The 19,395-nt window shown below is 37.2% G+C and overlaps 2 protein-coding genes across 2 annotated transcripts; both read left to right on the top strand.

Annotated features, from left to right (window-relative positions):
- The first annotated feature begins 5,765 nt into the window (after positions 1-5,765).
- LOC123246326 (olfactory receptor 10K1-like) lies at positions 5,766-6,952 on the top strand. The gene is given in 1 exon segment (XM_044675237.1): positions 5,766-6,952. A coding segment is annotated over 1 exon segment (963 nt). The 5' UTR covers positions 5,766-5,989.
- A 9,340-nt stretch (positions 6,953-16,292) lies between these two features.
- LOC123246068 (olfactory receptor 10R2) lies at positions 16,293-17,234 on the top strand. The gene has a single exon (XM_044675017.1). The coding sequence runs from the start codon at positions 16,293-16,295 to the stop codon at positions 17,232-17,234; it is 942 nt and encodes a 313-aa protein (XP_044530952.1).
- The last annotated feature ends 2,161 nt before the right edge of the window (positions 17,235-19,395 follow it).

Below are 19,395 nucleotides of genomic sequence, written 5' to 3'. Positions count from 1 at the left end.
AAAATTATTTTGATAATTTTCTAGTACAGACTAGCTTTAAATGACAATTTGGTAATAAATTCATTTTCCTTCATAATGAATACTAATAATTTGCATTTGTATAAAGTTTTATATTTTAAAAAGATTTTTGATCAATTGTAGCTTGTGCAAAAGGAGTGGAATTTGAGATATATTCAAAGAAGTGATTAACAGTAAAAGGGAAGTGGTCCAGTAATCTGATGAGAATAAATGATTAAAAATATATAACTAAATTATTCACTAGTACCTTTAGAATGTTAAACAATGAAGAGCAGGGTTAACCTTAGATCCAAGATCATCTAAGGAGTTTATGGATGGATGTCAAATTATATCTTTATTTTTACTAACCTTTAACTAAAACTTAACATTTCTTTCAAATTTTAAAACTTTCTTCTGAAAAAGAGTCTCTAGGCTTCACCAGATGGCCAAAGGCAGTGGTAGACTTGAAGTATCTCATACTGCTCATAAAAGCTGATTATTAAGTTTCCAGTGTGAGCATTTGCACAACAAAAATCAGGACTGGATTGTTTTTTAATTGCCTAAGGGAAAGAGATGTGTTAATAATGCAAATTAAACTTAAAAGTACATAGAAAGGTGGAGACAAGATGGCAGAGTAAAGGCATGAACTTGTCTGAGCTCTCCCAAATTCCACTTCAAACACTTTTAAAATAATGCCTCAAAATGAATTCTGGAGTGGCACAACTAACAAAAGAAAGTCATGAAACAATTTTCCAGCCAAAGACAACTTTGAACATTATCAGGAAAGGAATGTCTCACTGTGGTGAAAGTGGAGCACAGTAAAGAATAGGCCCTGCTCCCCAGCAAACCAACAGCAATGCTCCAATCCCAAGCACAAGCCAACACTGAGGCCCTGAAATCCAGTGCATATAACCAGTAGTGGGCCTTGGGGTCAACTGAATCAGGGAACAGCAGTTTCCAGAGCTCAAACCTACAGAGGCTAAGGGGCTAGAAAACTGGCCAGAAAGAGATTATAGAGTACCTGGCATTGGATGTAGGATTCTGTTGAATTGTCTAAACTCAGTTCTGGGTTTCAGTCCCAGGGCAAGGAGGAGAACTAGTACAATAAAACAGGGGTAAGGGAGGGGATTAGAGAGCCTGGCCACAGTCTAGGGCATAAAAATGTGCTTGTGGTCACTGACATACCAGAGCACAGATGAGGAGAAGAGTGACTTCTATTTAGATTTTACCACCTTGAAAGAATTGAAAAGTTATAGACCCTTAGAACTTGAAAATTGGGACAGTGACCCCTTCACTTGGGAGAAGAGCCAAATTTTAACATAAAACTAAAAGTCAGGAAAAATACATTGAAAAAATAAGCAAATACCAAAAAAGAACCTAATCATATAAGTTGCTATGGAGAGAGAGAAAAGCAAAACACAAACTTAGAAGAAGATAGCAATGTGAAGATAGCTTCATGGAAAAATTTTGAATTGGTCTTAGGCCCCAAAAGAATTCCTGGAAGAACTAAAAAATTATTTTATAAATCAAATAAAAGAAGTATAGGAGTAATCAGGAAAAGAAATGAAGGCAATGCAAGAAAATCATGCAAAAAGTCAACAGCTAAGTAAAGGATGCACAAAAAATACTTAAGAAAATAATACCTCATAAAACAAAATAGGTCAAATGGTAAAAGAGGCACAAGAATCCACTGATGAGAACAATTTTTAAAAAGAAAAATCAGCCAAATGGAAAAGGAAGTCCAAAATTTCACTAAAGAAAACAATTCTGTAAAAATTAGAATTAGGCAAATGAAAACTAATGACTTCATGAGAGATCAAGAAAAAAATAAAACACAATCAAAAGAATGAAAAAATAGGAAAAAACATGAAATATCTCAATGGAAAAACACCTGACTTGGAAAATCAATCGAGAGAGAATTTAAGAATTATTGAACTACCTGAAAGCCATGATTAAAAAAAAAGTCTAAACATCATTTTCCAAAGAATTATTAAGGAAAACTGTTGAAATCCTAAAAAGTAAAATAGAAATGGAAAGAATCCCCTCACTGATCACCTCCTGAAAGAGATCTCAATATGATAACTCTCAGGAGTATTATAGCCAAATTTCAGAGCTCCCAGGTCAAGGAGAAAATAATTTAAGTAGCCAAAAAGAAACAGTTCAAATACCAAGGAGCCACAGTCAGGATCACACAAGATTCATCAACTTCACTTTAAAGGATTAGAAGGCCCAGAATATTATTTTCCAAAGGGCACAGGAGTTAAGATTTTACAAGCAAAAATTATTTATCCATCAAAACTGAGTATAATCCTTTAGGAGAAAAAAATGGATATTTAATAAAATGGAAAACTTTCAAGCATTATGGATGAAAAGGAATAGGAAATTTGTCTTTCAAATACAAGACAAGAAATGTATAAAATAGTAAACAGGAAAGGGAATTCATAAAGATGTCAGCAAACTTTAACTGTTTACATTGCTAGATCAGAAGACAATACTTGTAACCCCTAAGATTTGTATTGTTATTAGGGCAGTTAGAAGGAGTCCATGCAGTTGTAGGGCATAGGTATGAATTGCCAGTGATGGGATTTTCTGATCTAAAGGAAGACCTCTAGGACACTGAGTAGATTTTCTATGGAGAATTAATGGGGAAACATGAACAAGATCTTATACAATATAAGAAAATATAGAGAGACTGCTATCTTCCTCAGTGTAGGATGTGCCTATATAGATGAGATTCACAATTCACAGACTTTTTGCAGCATGAAAGTTTGTTTTCATTTGATATAGCGAGGCAATAGAGACAATAAGAAAGAACACTATATTTGGCAGGTAAGGACCTCTTCCAAATCCCAACTCTGTCTTCTTTTACCTTGGTGGACTTGGACAAGTCCTGGCTTCTGTGGGTTTTGGTTTCTTCATATGTAAATTGAGGGGATTGTGTCAGATTAGATAATCGTTCCTGAGATTAATTGTTGGCTCTCTCACATTCTTTTCAGCTATCCCATCTGCCTTCTCACACTCCAGACACATCCAGTCCTTTAATTTCTGTTTCCTCTAATTGGTGAATTCCTCCTCTGAACCTCTTACTGAAGAAGACCCATGTCAGTCATATTTACCTCCAACCAGACAGCTCCTGACACTACAGACTACATCCATCCATATTGCTTCCCTGTTTTTCAGGTCTTTTAAAAATTATCTCAAAAACCTTACTTTCTGTCTTAGTAACAACTCTAAGACAACACAATAAGGGCTGGCAAAGAGACTTGAGTCATATGGCTAGGAAGTGTTTGAGGTCAAATTTAAATCCAGGGTCTCCCAACTCCAGACCTGATGCTTTATCCACTAAGCCACATAACTGTCCCCCTCACTTCCTTTCTTCTATCTTCTTTATTAGAATGTGGGCTCTTTGAGAGCAGGGGGTTTCTTTATGCTTATGTTTGTGTTCCCTGAATTTATTTCCAGAGCTTGACACATAGTAAGTGTTAAATAAATAAATAAGCAGTGGGTGGCTCAGTAGATTGAAAGCCAGGCTTAGACATGGGAGGTCTTGGGTTCAAATCTGGCCTGTGTGGGCAAGTCACTCAACCCTCATTGCTTATCCCTTATTCCTCTTCTACCTTGGAACCAATACATAGTATTGCTTTCAGGATAGAGGGTAAGGGTTATTAATTTTTTTTTTTTTGCTTCAGATTTTTCCTACCTATATGACCCTGGATAAGTAACTTAATTTCCATTGTTTTGCTCTTACCCCTCTTCTATCTAGGAATCAATGCACATTATTGATTCTAAGATGGAAGATAAGAGTTTTTTTTTAATGTCATTTAATCTACTGAACTTTAAAGTCTCTTTCAGCTATAAATCTATAATTCCTCAATCCTTACACACCAATCCTGTGAGACTAAAAGGCTAGGTAGTACTATCCATACTTTACAGGGGAGGAAAATTAAACTTAGAGAGCTATGTGGCTTGTTTAAAGCCATTAGTGATAGAGATAAGGTAAGATTTTTCCCATTGCATAGTTAGTGCCTATGCAGCAAGTCTCTTGGGTCTTTTCTTAGATTTTTTTATTTTCATTTGATGCATTGGCTGCTGATGTTCAAAGCCCCTCGTCCCCAGGCCCTCAGGACCAAGCCCATTTATGAATAACTGGTGACTATTTTCCATGTGAAACATGACTTAATTACCCCCTGTGAAACCTCTTCACAGCAGCAGCTTCATTGTCAGGAGATTAATAAATACTCTTCCATAAATAAAGAACCATATTTCATGCTTGGTCACTCTAATTGCCAAGACTTGTTCATGGCTGGAGTGACTGAATGGTCTTGTGGAGGGAAGAGACAGGTTACACTGAGGTTATTTGGGGTCAAAGACTCTAGATCTCTGTGTCATTTTTTTCATGAGCAGAGGAAAGTTCCCTTTGGTTTTTTCTTATTTCTTTATGTTCGTCTTTTTGGTCTGGATCTTGTTTTTCAGAAATACATTTCTGAACAGATCACTGCCTGGTTCAAAGTAATAAGGAGAAAAATGGTAGGAAAGCTGGACAAGAAGACAAAACCTTGGTTTGTGTTGAGTTCATCATGGTGGCCAGAATGTTACCCATGGACAGTAGAAGAGGACTATCTTTTTCAAATAATAATTGGGTGTCAGTAACTCTCAGGTAAGAAAATGGATTTGTGGGCATGTATGTGGAGATGGGGACTATGTTTACAATGTATTATGCAAAGAATGATTCATACAGGGATCCAACTTACTCACTGGATATCAGTTTATGGCCAAATCTGCTCTTTCTACCTGAGTGGAATTTCCTCCTCTCATTTAGCTATTGCCTCTTTAGATAACCAAAACCAACTAAATATTTGACCTACTTCTGCTTCTGCCTTGTAAATAAAGACCTTATCTAATTTTTCATTTCAATAATGATCACATTTTAATAAAGAAACTTTATAATTTATAAAGAAGCAATTGAGGTTTGCTTAAGAAATTTCCGTCTAAGAGCCCAAAACATAGGGGAAGACAATCTTCTTTATCATCTGTGGCTGCATCTATATATTTGCAACATTTAAGTTGATTCCTTCCTTCCTTCTTTCATTCCTTCCTTCCTTCCTTCTTTCCTCACCATCTAAGTACAGATTATGGGAAATGCAGAAAGAGAATTTGGGGAATGAGAGGTACTGGACCTTAAGGTATCTTAGTTTATGGTCCATCTAAGGCTTGTAGGTCACAGAGTGTTAGAGGTATCCTGAGATCCCATTGTCCAACTGCCCATGTTTTTCAGGGTGGTTATCCATTCTCCACTTGAAAACCTTAAATGGCTAAGAACTTCCTGCTCCATAAGGTGGTTTGAAGATTTAATTTTAAAGAGGAGGAAAGTAAAGACTAAAGAAATTAAGTGGTATCCAAAGCCTTGCTAGGATTTCTGGTTTATCAGTCCAGATGACCTTCCCCTACACTCTGGATCTCTTTGATTAATGATTTCATAGCAATTTTTCTTCTTTAATTAGTCTTTACAAGGAATACAGATCTTTCCTTCTTTGTCACCTATACCAAAGCCCCTAGAGATTCTGAGAACATTTCTAAAAATGGCCAACTTCTGAATAAATCAATTGAATTTGGGACAGTCTTCCTGTTTATTATCATTAGCCTGGTTGTGGAGGCTTTGGTTTTGGGATCTCCTTTACTAAACCAAAATCCTCTTTTCTTTCAGGATCGAGAATGGCCCCACTGTACAAATTGACCAGTGAATTCCAGTCTTGAGAGGAGATTTCCAGATGAAACCTTATGATTGCCAATAACTTGGTCTTGTACTCTACCTTACATCATCATTAAACTTCCCTTCAGACTCTCTGAAGGAGGCATGCAGGAGTTGGTATCAAACACTTGAGAACCTCTGTCACCTTCACCCTTAGCTCCATTTCTCAATGCCCTTTCTGAATTCCTTGCTATTGCCCTACTTCTGGCTCTTTTTTTCCAATCTTCTAAGCACTCTTTCTCTATGGAGTGGAGCAATGAGACAGCAGTGAGTGAATTTATCTTCCTTGGCTTCTCATCCCTGGCTGAATTCCAGTGGCTGCTGTTTGTGGTGTTTCTTCTCCTCTACCTGTTCACTCTGGGCACTAACGCTGTGATCCTGTCCACCATCCTGCTGGAACGAGCCCTTCATACTCCCATGTACTTCTTCCTTGGCATTTTGTCCTCATTTGAGACATGCTACACCTTTGTCATAGTGCCCAAGATGCTAGTGGATTTGCTGGCCCAGGAGAAGACCATCTCTTTTGTGGGCTGTGCTATCCAAATGCTCATCTTCCTCTTCCTTGGCTGTTCTCATTCCTTCCTGCTGGCAGCCATGGGCTATGACCGCTACATGGCCATCTGCAATCCTCTTCGTTACACAGTGCTGATGGGTTATGGGACATGTCTGGGACTTGTAGCTGCAGCCTGTGCCTGTGGTTTCACAGTTGCCTTGGTTACAACATCCCTTGTATTTCACTTGCCCTTCCATTCTTCCAACCAGCTTCATCACTTCTTTTGTGACATCTCCCCTGTCCTTAAGCTGGCTTCCCACCATACTCGCCTTAGTCAGATGGTCATCTTCATGCTGGGTGTATTTGTCTTAGTCATCCCTTTGCTGTTAATTCTGGCCTCATATATCCGTATCATCTCTGCCATCCTAAAGATCCCTTCCACGGTGGGGAGGTACAAAGCCTTCTCTACTTGTGCTTCCCATCTCATAGTTGTCACTGTCCACTATGGCTGTGCTTCCTTCATCTATTTGAGGCCCAAGACCAACTATACTTCGAGCCAAGATGCTCTGATATCTGTGTCCTATACCATTCTAACCCCATTATTCAATCCCATGATTTATAGTCTCAGAAATAAGGAGTTCAAGGCAGCTCTTTGGCGAGCAGTGGGTCAGAACTTGTGTCCCAAACATTAAAGAACTTATTCTTCTACTTGACTTTCCTTGACTCTGGGTCTCTAATTGTGGTGGTGGTGGGAATTGACTAACTTCAGGAAAAAAAAGGAATGTGATTTAAAATCAGGAGAAAACTGAATTTGTATTATTACTTGGATAAATTGTATGACCACGAGGGAAAACTCTTATGCTCTTTAAGCTTTGATTTTTCATCTCAAATGTCCAAAGCTGTCTTTATGTGAAAAGATCATATGCTGCATTTGTGAACATTCAGATGATAGCATCTCTATTATTCCATAAGGCTTTTGGAAGGATCCAATATGATAATCTACATAAAAGATTTTTTTGGTAAATGATTAAAGGAATCCATCATGGCATAATTGATAGAAAACTAGTCTCACGGTCAAGAAGACTTGAGTTCACAACTCAACTCTGATGTATACTAGCTATGTGACCTTGGAAAAGTCACTTATTGCTTCAGTTCTCTAGGATACATTCTAAGACTGTCAGTTTCGGAGCAAGTGATGATCTACATTGATAGATGGAGTTTTTCTATTGAGAATACTTATAATAGTGAACTTCACAGATCTGGTCTTAAAAAATAGTTTCAATGTCAGCTATTAAGTCTCTGACCATTAATGTCAGAAATACAATCCTGACAAGGATAATAAACCTCAAGTTTTTATGTTCTGGAAGCAATTTTGCCATTCTCCTATTCTTTCATTGTTTGCTCGACTCCACTGAGGTTTTTGCTCAGCACTAGAGAGTGGGCTGAGAAGATGGCCAGTATCTATGATCCTATAGTAGCTCAGTTCAATTGCCATAAACTGTATTTTTATCTCTCTCCTGGCACCGTACAAATAAACATCTCCTGGTTTCAGTGGGGACAAGGTGAGAAGATGGGAATGCATAATCATGAATTTACCTGACTGCAGGAATACAACTCAAAACACATCCCTAATGCTAATGGGTCACTAGCATCACCTGTGAAATAAGAATGGATTTATTAATATTAATAAACTAAGTTAATTAGCAGATGGCATAGAGCCCAATGATTTTTTCATTGAATTTGATTTTGTTTCCACAGCTTGTTGGGAAAAGATAATCAAGGTGCCTTATAACTTAGTGGTCAAATGGACCAAAACATCATAGAAGTACTATTAATAACTGGTAATAGAGTTCTGAAAAACAAAAGAAAAAAATACCAAAATCTCTTGTCCTTCCTTAGTGGAAGAGTCCATATCTTTTTCCTCATGTGGGTGTAATCATTGTTTGGCATACATAAATGCCTCCTCCCCTGTATAAAAAAGTCCAATTTCCACTCTCCTACAATAGTCTTACATAGTGAGGACTCACCCTGGCAACCTGGAAAATGAAAAAAAAACCAATACAAATGTTAAATGTTAATACCATTTCATTGTTGCAGAGTTTTTTATAATTCTTTTGGCCCCTTGACACTGGGACATAGTCACTTAGCCCTTTTTTGCTTCTAGGATAAATTTAGTCTTTGCAGTGCCATTACTGAATTGGATAATCTTGTCACTTTTAGGAAATCTGGAGAACTCATTATCATTATCAATTACTTGTATTACTTATACAGTTAGATGTGGTTTTAAATCCATAAGCTTTCTTTAAATGATTTTTTATTAGAACCTAAGGAAACAGAATATATTGTCTCTTTAAGGTTTATTGTGGACTTGTCTGCTCTGATTCCTATGAAAAACAATTCCTGAAGTAGTTATTCTCAGTTTTACCCTTCTGAAATAGTTTTTGAGCCGTGAAGGAGATAAGTTATATAGAACTGAGCAATTATGGATATCAACAGTGTTTGATATTTTGGGGAGGATTAATGTTACTTATCAGATTATGTATAGAATATGAGATTTTGCTTACAAATCATGATCTAAGATGAAACATTTGTGAAGAGGATCCTGGAACTGAAACTTGAAAGAGAAGAGAATGAAGTGAAAGGACAGATTTCAGAACTGCACCAGCTAAGTTGGAAGTTGGAAGCGATATACATCACAGCTATTGATGATTAAGACAAGTTGATTACAGGGACAGTTTGGTAACAGAGACTTGAGAAGTTACTTCAGAGATCAACTAGTTAGGCTTAGATGTGTTTAATCAGGTGTTGGTACAACATGGCTTACATCAACTCAGTAATGAAAATATCTGTTCAATGCAGAAACTACATTCATCAAAGAACTTTCATAGATAGTTTTTCAGAAAAAAAGACCCCAAAGTTTATGATTCCAAAGGTGTGGGTTACCCTGAGCACTTGGATTTTTTTCACTCATATGCTTTGTTGCTGAGTTTCTGTACGTGGGCCCACTCTCTCCCACTGATACCAAGTCCATTGTTAGAAGAGAGTGACCCAGTTTTTGTGTAGACTATGGTATATTTAGTACTCATTTGACTCCTTTGGTACCTGAATTCCTTTGATATTATTTTTTTTGCTTTATTCTTAGTAAATGGCTATATTTAAGATGCTAAATTGTCATTGTTATGAATGGCTGCTTATATAAAGAGGAACACATCTTGGGGAGTTCAAGAGCTAGAGTGGTGAGTAAGAGGAATATATTTTCTTTCAGCAGGGTTATCCCTAGAACCCTGAGAGATTTTAGAGTAGCCATATAGTTGATTCTTCTCTGAGAATTTACAACCTAGCATGAGGGCAAGTTGGAATGAGCTATCTTTCCAAGAGAATGTGTCCATATGTCTAGGTAAGAGATGAAAGGTGCTATTTTGGATAATATATATACATACATTACATTAAGAAGAAAATCCTGAATAAAAAGGACATCAGATACAATTTCATATGACTCGTTTTGTTTTGAACTACATGGGGATCTCCATTCTTTTCTCCTCAGTCTTTCCCTCACTCCTTCTTCAATCTATCCATCCCCTCCTTCTTTCCTGCATCAGCTCTCTAATTTCCTAGTTCTTGGAGTTAAAAGATCTTCAAAATTTGGAGGCTGAAGGTTGATGAAGATCTAGTGAGAATTCTATGTTGCTTTTACATGACTCCACAATCTATTCCCAGAACTTTGTGTGTATCTTTCCTTTGGTAGCTCACTCTTGGCATTGAGGGATAATATTGTGTAATGGAGAAGTAGGTGAAGAAAATCCAGAAGTGATCAATGTGGAAAAAATGCTGAAAAATTTCTATAGATCACTTCTTTTGAAATAAATGAGAGAGTTTTTAGTATATGTCAAAGTGACTGTGTGTCAACAGTGTGATATGCCAGCAGAAAAACTAATGAGAACTTTACCTCTGTTTAGAAGCATTGTCTCCAGAACTATCAAAAGAGATTCAATTCTCCCCCAAAATGTCAGATTATACAAATTCACCTTTAAAATCCAGCAGTTAATTTGTTTTGACAGTTAACAAGGTGCACAATTCACAATTCTTTTTGTTCCCTCTTCCAATAAGCCAGATAATAATAGACAAGCTGTCCCAGAGAGGGAGATTACTTGATAACCTGCCATATGAATGAAGTTAGTGTTTTTCTCCCCAGACCTTAAGGGTAAAAGAAAGAGTAATGGTTGAAGCTATAAAGGTTCAGATTTATGATAGATGTCAAGAAATCTTTTTCTCTTTTTGTTATTATTATGAAGATATTTTATTTTGCCAATTATATGAATTTTCACATAAGTTTTCTCAGGTTATATGATCCAAATTGTCTCCCTCTCTCCCTTTTCTTCCTTTTCTCCCCCTTCCTGGAACTGGCAGGCAATTTGATCTGGGTTATATATGTAGTATTATGTAAAATATATTTCCATATTGATCATTTTTATTAGAGAATAATCATATAAAACCCAGACCCCAAGACAAAAACCCAAATAAACTAAAGTGAAAAATTGCATATGTTGATTTCCATTCCAACTCCAACAGTTCTTTTTCTGGAGGTGGATAGCTTTCTTTATCATAAGTCCCTCAGAATTGCCCTGGATCATTGTATTGCTAAGAATAGCTAAGTCTATCAGAGTTGATCATTCCACAATATTGCTGTTATTGTGTAAAACATTCTCCTAGTTTTGCATGTTTTGCTCTGCATCAGTTCATGTAGGCCTTTCCAGCTCTTTTTGAGACCATCCTGCTCATTGTTTCTTATAGCACAATACTATTCCATCACTATCCTATACCACAATGTGTTCAGTCATTCCCCAGTTGATGGACATCCCTTCAATTTCCAAATCTTTGCCACCACAAAAGTGCAGCTATAACTGTTTTTGTATAAGCAGGTCATTTCTCCCCCTTTTTAAAAAATCTCTTTGGGATATAGACATAGTAGTGGTATTACTGGATCAAAGGGTATACATTATGTTATATCCCTTTGGGCACAGTTCCAAACTGTTCTCCAGAACAAGTTAATTTTTTTTAATAAGTAGGTACATTCACATCTATAATGACCTGCCTTGGGAAGGTCCCCCTTACCAAAAATCTTCAAATAGAGGCTACTAGATGAATACTTATTTTGTGGATAATATAAAGAATATTTGTATAGGTACAGGTTAAATTAGGTGAACTTTGAGGTCTGTGAATGAGTGATTGAACAAGTAAATGAATGGAAAAGTTAATGCTATCTTTTACTTCTCTTAGTTAATTAGTCTTCATGTACCACTTAGTAACATAAAAAATATTTCCTCACTCTTCCACCTAAAGTCACAGCCTGGAGGAGTGGTATCAAGAGACACAGATTAAACTTGGATGCTTAGTATTTAGACCTAAAAGAGTAAGAGAAAGGACTCAAAGGAAAAAAGGCCAGGGGATTGGGTAGTGGTTGCTGTAGATATATGTGTTTCAGTTATGGTACCCAGCAGACTCTGATTCTCTAATTAGCCTTTAAGACTCTTGAGTAAATTCTTCTGTTTTACTTATTTGGCCAGTGAATTTTGAGGATGGCTATATTTTTCCCCACTGGAGCCTACTCACTAATTGGAGAAAGGAAGGACCTGTATCAAACCTAGTGTAGTAATGACTCCCTAGGGCCAGTGATAACACAGTTACAGATCAGATTATTAGTACTATAGTTGATAGAGACAAAAAAAAGATTGTTGAAGATGCTCATTGTTGAAGAAGGCAGTTTAGAAGAAGGCATGTGGGGAAACTGTTTAAGGGAGTGAGGTAGGGACAGGGAAATAAAGGATCAGCTAAAAGAAACTGGTTTCTCTTTAACCAGGCCACAGGACTCAGGAATATTCCATTCAAATTTGATCTAATGCAACAAAAACTTATCATGCAAGTCTACCCCATGCAAGGTACTACCCTAGGCATGGGAGTAGGAAAGGGCTCTATGAGCAGATGGCAAATAGAGATGGTAGTGGAAAATCAAACTTCAGAACTTCTTGTGCAGAAACAGAAGTGATTAGCACATGGGACATCAGGCTAGCACTGAGCCCAACACTCACGCTTAGTAGGGGAAGAAAAAGAAAGATTTGAAGTTGTTTATGTGGGAAAAGAGGAGATGACATTGATTTACCAAGGAATATGAGCTCTTAATTCCTGTTAGAACCTTTTGGGCATTGGTATGAGGAGAACAGGTATTCACTGGTGTTTCATTTATTTCATGGATGACCCAGGTAGGACTCCATGGAGCTCTGGTCAGCCCTTGTATAATCATTTTGGGAAAAGAAGGACAAAAAGGACAACAAAGAGGCTTATAACATGGAGATAATTGGAGATAAGGAGAGATGAGGAGAGGAGGAAGACTGGCAGAAAAGAGGGGTGTTACTCATTCATTCATTTCATTCACTAACAAGCATTATTTAAATGCCTGTAGGGTGGAGAGTACTATGTGACTTGCTATCAAAATAAAATTTAGAGAAGAAACAGTTCTAATCTTCATGGAGGTCATAATCTAAAAGAGAGATAAGATAGAATAAAATGTTAAACAAGTGAATATTATTGTTCAGACATATCTGATTCTGTGACCTCATTTGAAGTTTTCTTAGTAAAGATATTGGAGCAGTTCATCATTTCCTTTTCCAAATCATTTGGCTGATGAGGAAACAGAGGCAAACAGGATAAAGTGACTTGCCCAGGATTTCATAGCTAGTAAGTATCAGAAACTGGATTTGAATTCAATTCTCCCTGACTCCTGGCCTATTGCTTTATTCACTGTGCCATCTAGCTGCCCCACACATGTGAATGAAAAAGTTGTAAAATAAAGCACTACATAGAATCTGAGGTGGGAAGAAAGGGAGAGAACCTTTACTGTCTGGAAGTATCAGAAATAGCATAATGGAGGAAGTGGCATTTGTTTTGGAATAAAAAGAGGCATAATAATTCAACCTTCAAAGAGGGGGTGGAAGGACAATCCAAACAAAAGAAATTATATGGACAAAGGAAGAAGATTATAGTGCATATTTGATGGGAATGGAATAGACCAGTGCAGTTGGAGCATAGTGTCTAAAAGAGAGGGATATGATACAATGCTGAAAAAGTAGACTAGGGTTAGATTATGGAAGAACTTAAATTCCAAGCAGAGGAGTTTAAACTTTGCTAAGCAAAAGGGAGTCACTAAAGATTTTTGGGAAGAGGAATGGTATGATGAGTTCTATTCATCATAGATAATTCTGGTAATGAACAGCATGCTGGTTTTAAAGAGGTAAAGAATAGAAATGGGAAGATATGTTATAAGACTTTTTTTTATTATCTAGCCTAGATAGTGTTAGGGAATATAGAGAAGATAGATATGGAATGGAAAAGCAGAAAGTAAATTGAAAAAACAATCTTTAAAGCTAGGTAACTAACAAAATAAAAGAGGTTCAACGTGAGAAGAGTCAAAGATTACTCCAAGACACTGAACATGGAAGAATAGGGGACTAATGATGCTATAGGCAGATATGATGAAGTTTGAAGTAGGAAGAAGTGGTTCTAGGGGAGAGAAATGTTCAGTTTGGCACATATGGAACTTGAGATGCTGGCACCATTTCCATATAAGATTTGTCCGAAGTCAGTTGGAGATATGGTCCTGGTGCCCAACAGAGTGTTCAGAATCAATACTGAGATGCTTCTAGTGAAGACTTATTGTTTCATTTGGCATCTGTGCAGGTGTAGGGAAATAGCACCTCTAAAACCATCCTCACTTTTTCTTAATTCTGATCCTCCAGAAACATCCACTGACTCATGTGCTTCATTGTCCTTTGTCCCTCTTTCCTTCCATTTTAGCCACCTATTTGGTCCTTCAGGAAAGTGCCTCATTTTTTGCCTTGTGTTTATCCCAGCTTATTCATCTCCAACTCTTTTTCCAACTCAGGCATGTACTGCCCACCTTTCCAGGACCAGGATATTATTTATCTATCATAAATTGGCTTCTGAAAATTCTCCTTCTTCAGGCAGTTTTGGTTTTATGTGAATATATTTGATAATAGTTTCTTCCATCTTAACCTGGAATTTCATATTTAAATTTCCCACATTCACAAAATACTCTTAGCTGTGAGCTTGTTGTGGATCAATTATTCAAATCTCTTTACTATATATCTATGTCTGTCTATCTATCTATCTATCTATCTATCTATCTATCTATCTATCTATCTATCTATCTATCTATATATATATATCCTGTCTTATATTGTATGTTCACATCACAGTGGTCTTTTACTGTAAGCCACATGAGATCAAGGATATTGTCTGATGTCCAATACAAAGTCACAGTAATCTTAGGGACTCAATGCAAATGATCAAAGTTGGAGAATCAATGAGGATCATGGGTAAATAGGCTTATAATAGGACCTCCTTCCTTTCAGGAATCCTGGCTCTTCTTGAATTCTATAATCCTAATATACTCTGGAAAAAGTCTGGCACAAAGCTAATATTAGGGGATGAGGATCAAAAGGACTAAAGAGGTAAAGATTTCCATACTTATCTGTGGCCTTTTAACAAATGGGACTATATCATAAGTAAGTAGTAAGCAAAATTCTTGACTGATAGTAAAATATCAGTGGAAAGTTGGATGGAAGCCAGATTAGAAAAGTTTCTACATTTCAAATAGAAAAGCATGTATTTATTCTATTAGAAATAGGCAATTTCTGATGTTTTTAGAGTAAGAGAATGACATGGTCAGATTTTTGGTTTAGAATGATCACTTTGGCAATTCTGTGGAGAGTTGGAGATAGAGAGATCAATTAGGAGGTTATTGCTATAGTCAAAGAAAGAAGTAATAAAAGCCTGAACTATGATAGCAGTTGTGTGCATACAAAGAAGATGATGGATATGAGCTATATTATGGAGGTAGAATTGACAAGATTTAACACCAGAAGAGGGAAGAGTTGAGAATGACAACAAGGATACAAATCTGGGTGATTGGAAAAATGGCAATGCTCTCAATAGAAAAAAAAATGAAATTCGTATAAAATATTCCTTATCTGCTGAAACACATCTTTGCCTCTAGAAAACTTCACTTTAGTTGGGAGCATATTTAATACTTTGTCCATTAAGGCATCTGCTTGTTAGTTGATGAGGATCATGAAAACTTTACTAGGTTGGTGGAAATAGGAGTATAAAGGAGACAATAATTGCACAATGGCACTTCCTATAGCCACTGCTTCCTCATTCCCTCCCTCCATCTTTTATTCATTCATTCAGCTAATCAATGGATGCTGTGCATTGACTTTGTAGATAAACTTAACTGAAGGGACCATGGGCAATGAGTAAATAGGAGACATGTTTAAAAACCTCAGATACCTTATAATCTAGTTAAAGATACAAAATAAACACTTGAAGTGACAAAAAATATGTCCTGACCGGGGGCAGCTGGGTAGCTCAGTGGAGTGAGAGTCAGGCCTAGAGACAGGAGGTCCTAGGTTCAAAACCTGACCTCAGCCACTTCCCAGCTGTGTGACCCTGGGCAAGTCACTTGACCCCCATTGCCCACCCTTACCAATCTTCCACCTATGAGACAATACACCGAAGTACAAGGGTTTAAAAAAAAATTAAAAAAATATGTCCTGACCAATATATTAAATAATGGGAAAATATATGGCTAAAATGAATAAGAATAATAAACAATAAGGTACACTAGATAAATTATGGAAGATTTCTTGGAGGAGGTGGTATTTTTAGCAATATTTTCAATGTTTGGATCATGGTTGGTAGAGAACATAAGAAGCTATTCAAAAGCTGAATGTCATGCAGGTGGTTTGGAGATATATAGACTGGAGATATAGGAAGCATAGCATTGTCTTATTTGGAATCAGAGGACATGGATTCAAATCCCAACCTTACCATTTACTATTTCTGTGATCCTGAGCAAGTCAGCAATAATCCAGAATAAGTTCAATGACTACATAATCCAGAATGAAAACCTCCAGATCTTTAGAGCCATAGAATTGAGCATTCTTCCTCCTCCATTTTCTTTAGGACATTCCCAGAGAAATGTTTCCTTCAGCCAATCTTACGGTGGTTACCGAGTTCTTGTTGCTGGGTTTCTCCAATCTCCAAGAAAAGCAGCTTGTGCTTTTCCCAGTGTTCCTCTGCCTTTATCTATTCATTCTGACTGGGAACATCATGATAGTAACTGTCATCCGCCTTGAACGCAGTCTCCACACCCCAATGTATTACTTCCTGAGTGTCCTTTCTGTCTCTGAAACCTTCTATACTTTTGTCATCCTGCCCAAGATGCTCGTCAACCTTTTTTCTGTGCTCAGGACGATCTCTTTCACCAGCTGTGCTGTCCAGATGTTCTTCTTCCTTGGCTTTGCCGTCACCAACTGTCTGTTGCTTGGGGTGATGGGTTATGACCGCTATGCTGCTATTTGCCACCCTCTGCGCTACCCAATCCTCATGAGCTGGCGTGTGTGTGGGCAGCTGACAGTCTCTTGTGGCATTGGAGGTCTCTTGGTCTCACTAACAACAGTCAACTTGGTCTTTAGTCTCCCCTTTTGCAATTCCAACAAAGTCAACCACTACTTCTGTGACATCTCACCTGTCATTCGGCTTGCCTGCACAGACTCAGATTCTCATGAATTTGTCATCTTCATCTGTGGAGTCCTTGTGCTCGTGGTCCCCTTCTTCTTCATTTGCATTTCTTATCTCCACATCCTGAGAACTATCCTGAAAATTCCATCAACAGAGGGGAAGAAGAAAGCTTTCTCTACCTGTGCTTCTCATCTTACCGTGGTCATCATCCATTATGGCTGTGCCTCCTTCATCTACCTGAGACCCACAGCCAGCTACATCTCCAACAAGGACCGCCTGGTCACAGTAACATACACAATCATTACACCTCTGTTGAATCCAATAGTGTACAGTCTAAGGAATAAGGATGTACAACTGGCCATCAGGAAAGTGTTGGGCAAGAAGTTTTACCTAAAATGACTTAATCGGATAGGTCCTTTTAGTAATTTAGCTTTGGGGCTGAATATTTTTCCAAATTATACATGTACTTTTACAAATATTAACTAAATGATATATATTTTTCTAAATGTGAATATATGAATACGCTTTTCTATTGGGTACTTAGAAATCTGAGTAACATGAAAAAAGTAAGGAGTTACAGACATATTGGAGTCAGAGAAATTGGTCTTGGCAGGGGCAGTGGGCCAATATAAAGTCACAAGAAAGATGTTCTGGAATAGTGAAGTAAGGCATTTGCCAAGAGACTTGGTTCAGGAAGGATGATGAATTAAATCTGAGATTAAATAGAATATTAGATGAGGTTCAAATGTGTTTCTGTCAGTGACACCATCATTCTCCCAATCACCTAGTTTCAGAGGTATACTTACTTCTATCTGTTTCACTGCCTCATTTCAATGTCACCCAGATTTATTTTTTCACAATGTCTTTTGAAGGAATCCTTCATTTCCAAAATTATTGTTACTATTCTAATGATTTAACTCTCTTAATGACAGTGGAACAATTACAAAAGTTTTTAGACTTTTCATTCTCTTTCATATATAATCAATTCTACACATGATTATCAGATTAATTTTACTAAAATATCATTGTTATCACATCATTTGCTTTAAAAATCCACTCATTCTCTATGGTTTATAGACCTGACACATAGTAGGTAGTTAATAAATGTTTATATTCTTTTCTTCATCCCTCCCCTGACCCATCCTAAGAGGACTCCACCATGGGACCATACCTCTAGGCATTTAATAACCTATTTTAACTTTCCTGAATGAATAACACTCTCACAACCAGTCACAGCCTCCTAATCCCAGTGATTTTGAAATCTTTGTCATTATCTAAACATTGTTCTTCTCCTCACTATCCACACCTTTATTCTTATCTCTTTCAACCTTCCCATTCACTCTAAGCTCCCTTTTCTCCCCTCATCTCATATCACCCAGATTCCTCTCACAATGATCATCACCTTTACTCATCTCACACAAAGATTTGATCCTTCTCTTTGCTAAGAAAAACCAATATTTCTGAAAGTGGCAATTCTAACTTTCCTTCTGCAGTAGATTTACCATTCTTTATATCCCCAGGGTTTAACAGAATGCCTGGAAAATAGATTGTTGTTATTCTTTTATTTCAGTAGAGTCCAACTTTTCATGATCCTATTTGGGGTTCATTGGCAGTCTCTACTCTGTTATCTTCAGTCTCTTCATCCCCACATATTTCTTCCTAACTGCCTATAAATATGACCAAGCCTCCTCTATCCTCAAAAATAGTCATTTGATTCATCCATATCTACTAGCTTTCACTCTTAATCTCAACTCCCTTTTATAGCTAAACTCTTTGAAAAAGCTTCCTCCAGTAACTGCCTCTATTTCTTTCCTCCTGTTTTCTTCCTAACTGTCTACATTCTGACTTCTGATGTATCATCCTTAAACTGAAATTGGGCTCTACCAAGTAAGTCAATTATTTAATCTTGGAAGTGATAGATACTCACTGGAATTTACTGAATAGGGTGAGGTGGGTCATGGTCAGACCCATACTTTAGAAAGGTTGCTCTGATAGCCCCCAAGGGGGTGGGTGGCTTTGGGGAGATGATTGTGACAAGGAGGCAGCTTTTTCAGTATCCAGGGATGAGGTGATAAAGGCCTGAACTGGAGTCACAGCTGTGTAACAGGAGAAAATGATATATATTTGATATATATTGCAAAAGTAAAATGGACAGGCTTTAGCAACAGATTGGGTTGGCAGAGGGGTGTGGCATTAGAAAGCGTGAGAAATCAAGGATTTCTTCATCACTAAATTCAATGATCTTTGGTCACACAGGATCACACAGCTATGAGGCCAGATCTGAACCCAAGACTCCCATTTTTACACCTGGCTCTCAATCCACTGAGCCACTGAGCTGCTCTCTCTCTATCACATAAATTCTTTACTGAATACTCTTTATATGTTTCTTTATCACACTATGGTGAAAGTAGTTTATACAAGGAGGGCTCTTCTCTTTGCCTCCTTCTTATTTGTCTTCTCCATAGATTCTTCATTGCTAATTATGGATAATAGATAAAACATTTCCCTCTTCCCTGAATCCATGAAGATGGATTTTTGGAATTATATGTATATTTAGGAA

The sequence above is a fragment of the Gracilinanus agilis genome, chromosome 4 (assembly GCF_016433145.1).
Source record: "Gracilinanus agilis isolate LMUSP501 chromosome 4, AgileGrace, whole genome shotgun sequence".
NCBI lineage: Eukaryota > Metazoa > Chordata > Mammalia > Didelphimorphia > Didelphidae > Gracilinanus > Gracilinanus agilis.
Note: the sequence above shows the minus strand (reverse complement) of the source record. Positions and strands in the feature narration are given on the sequence as shown.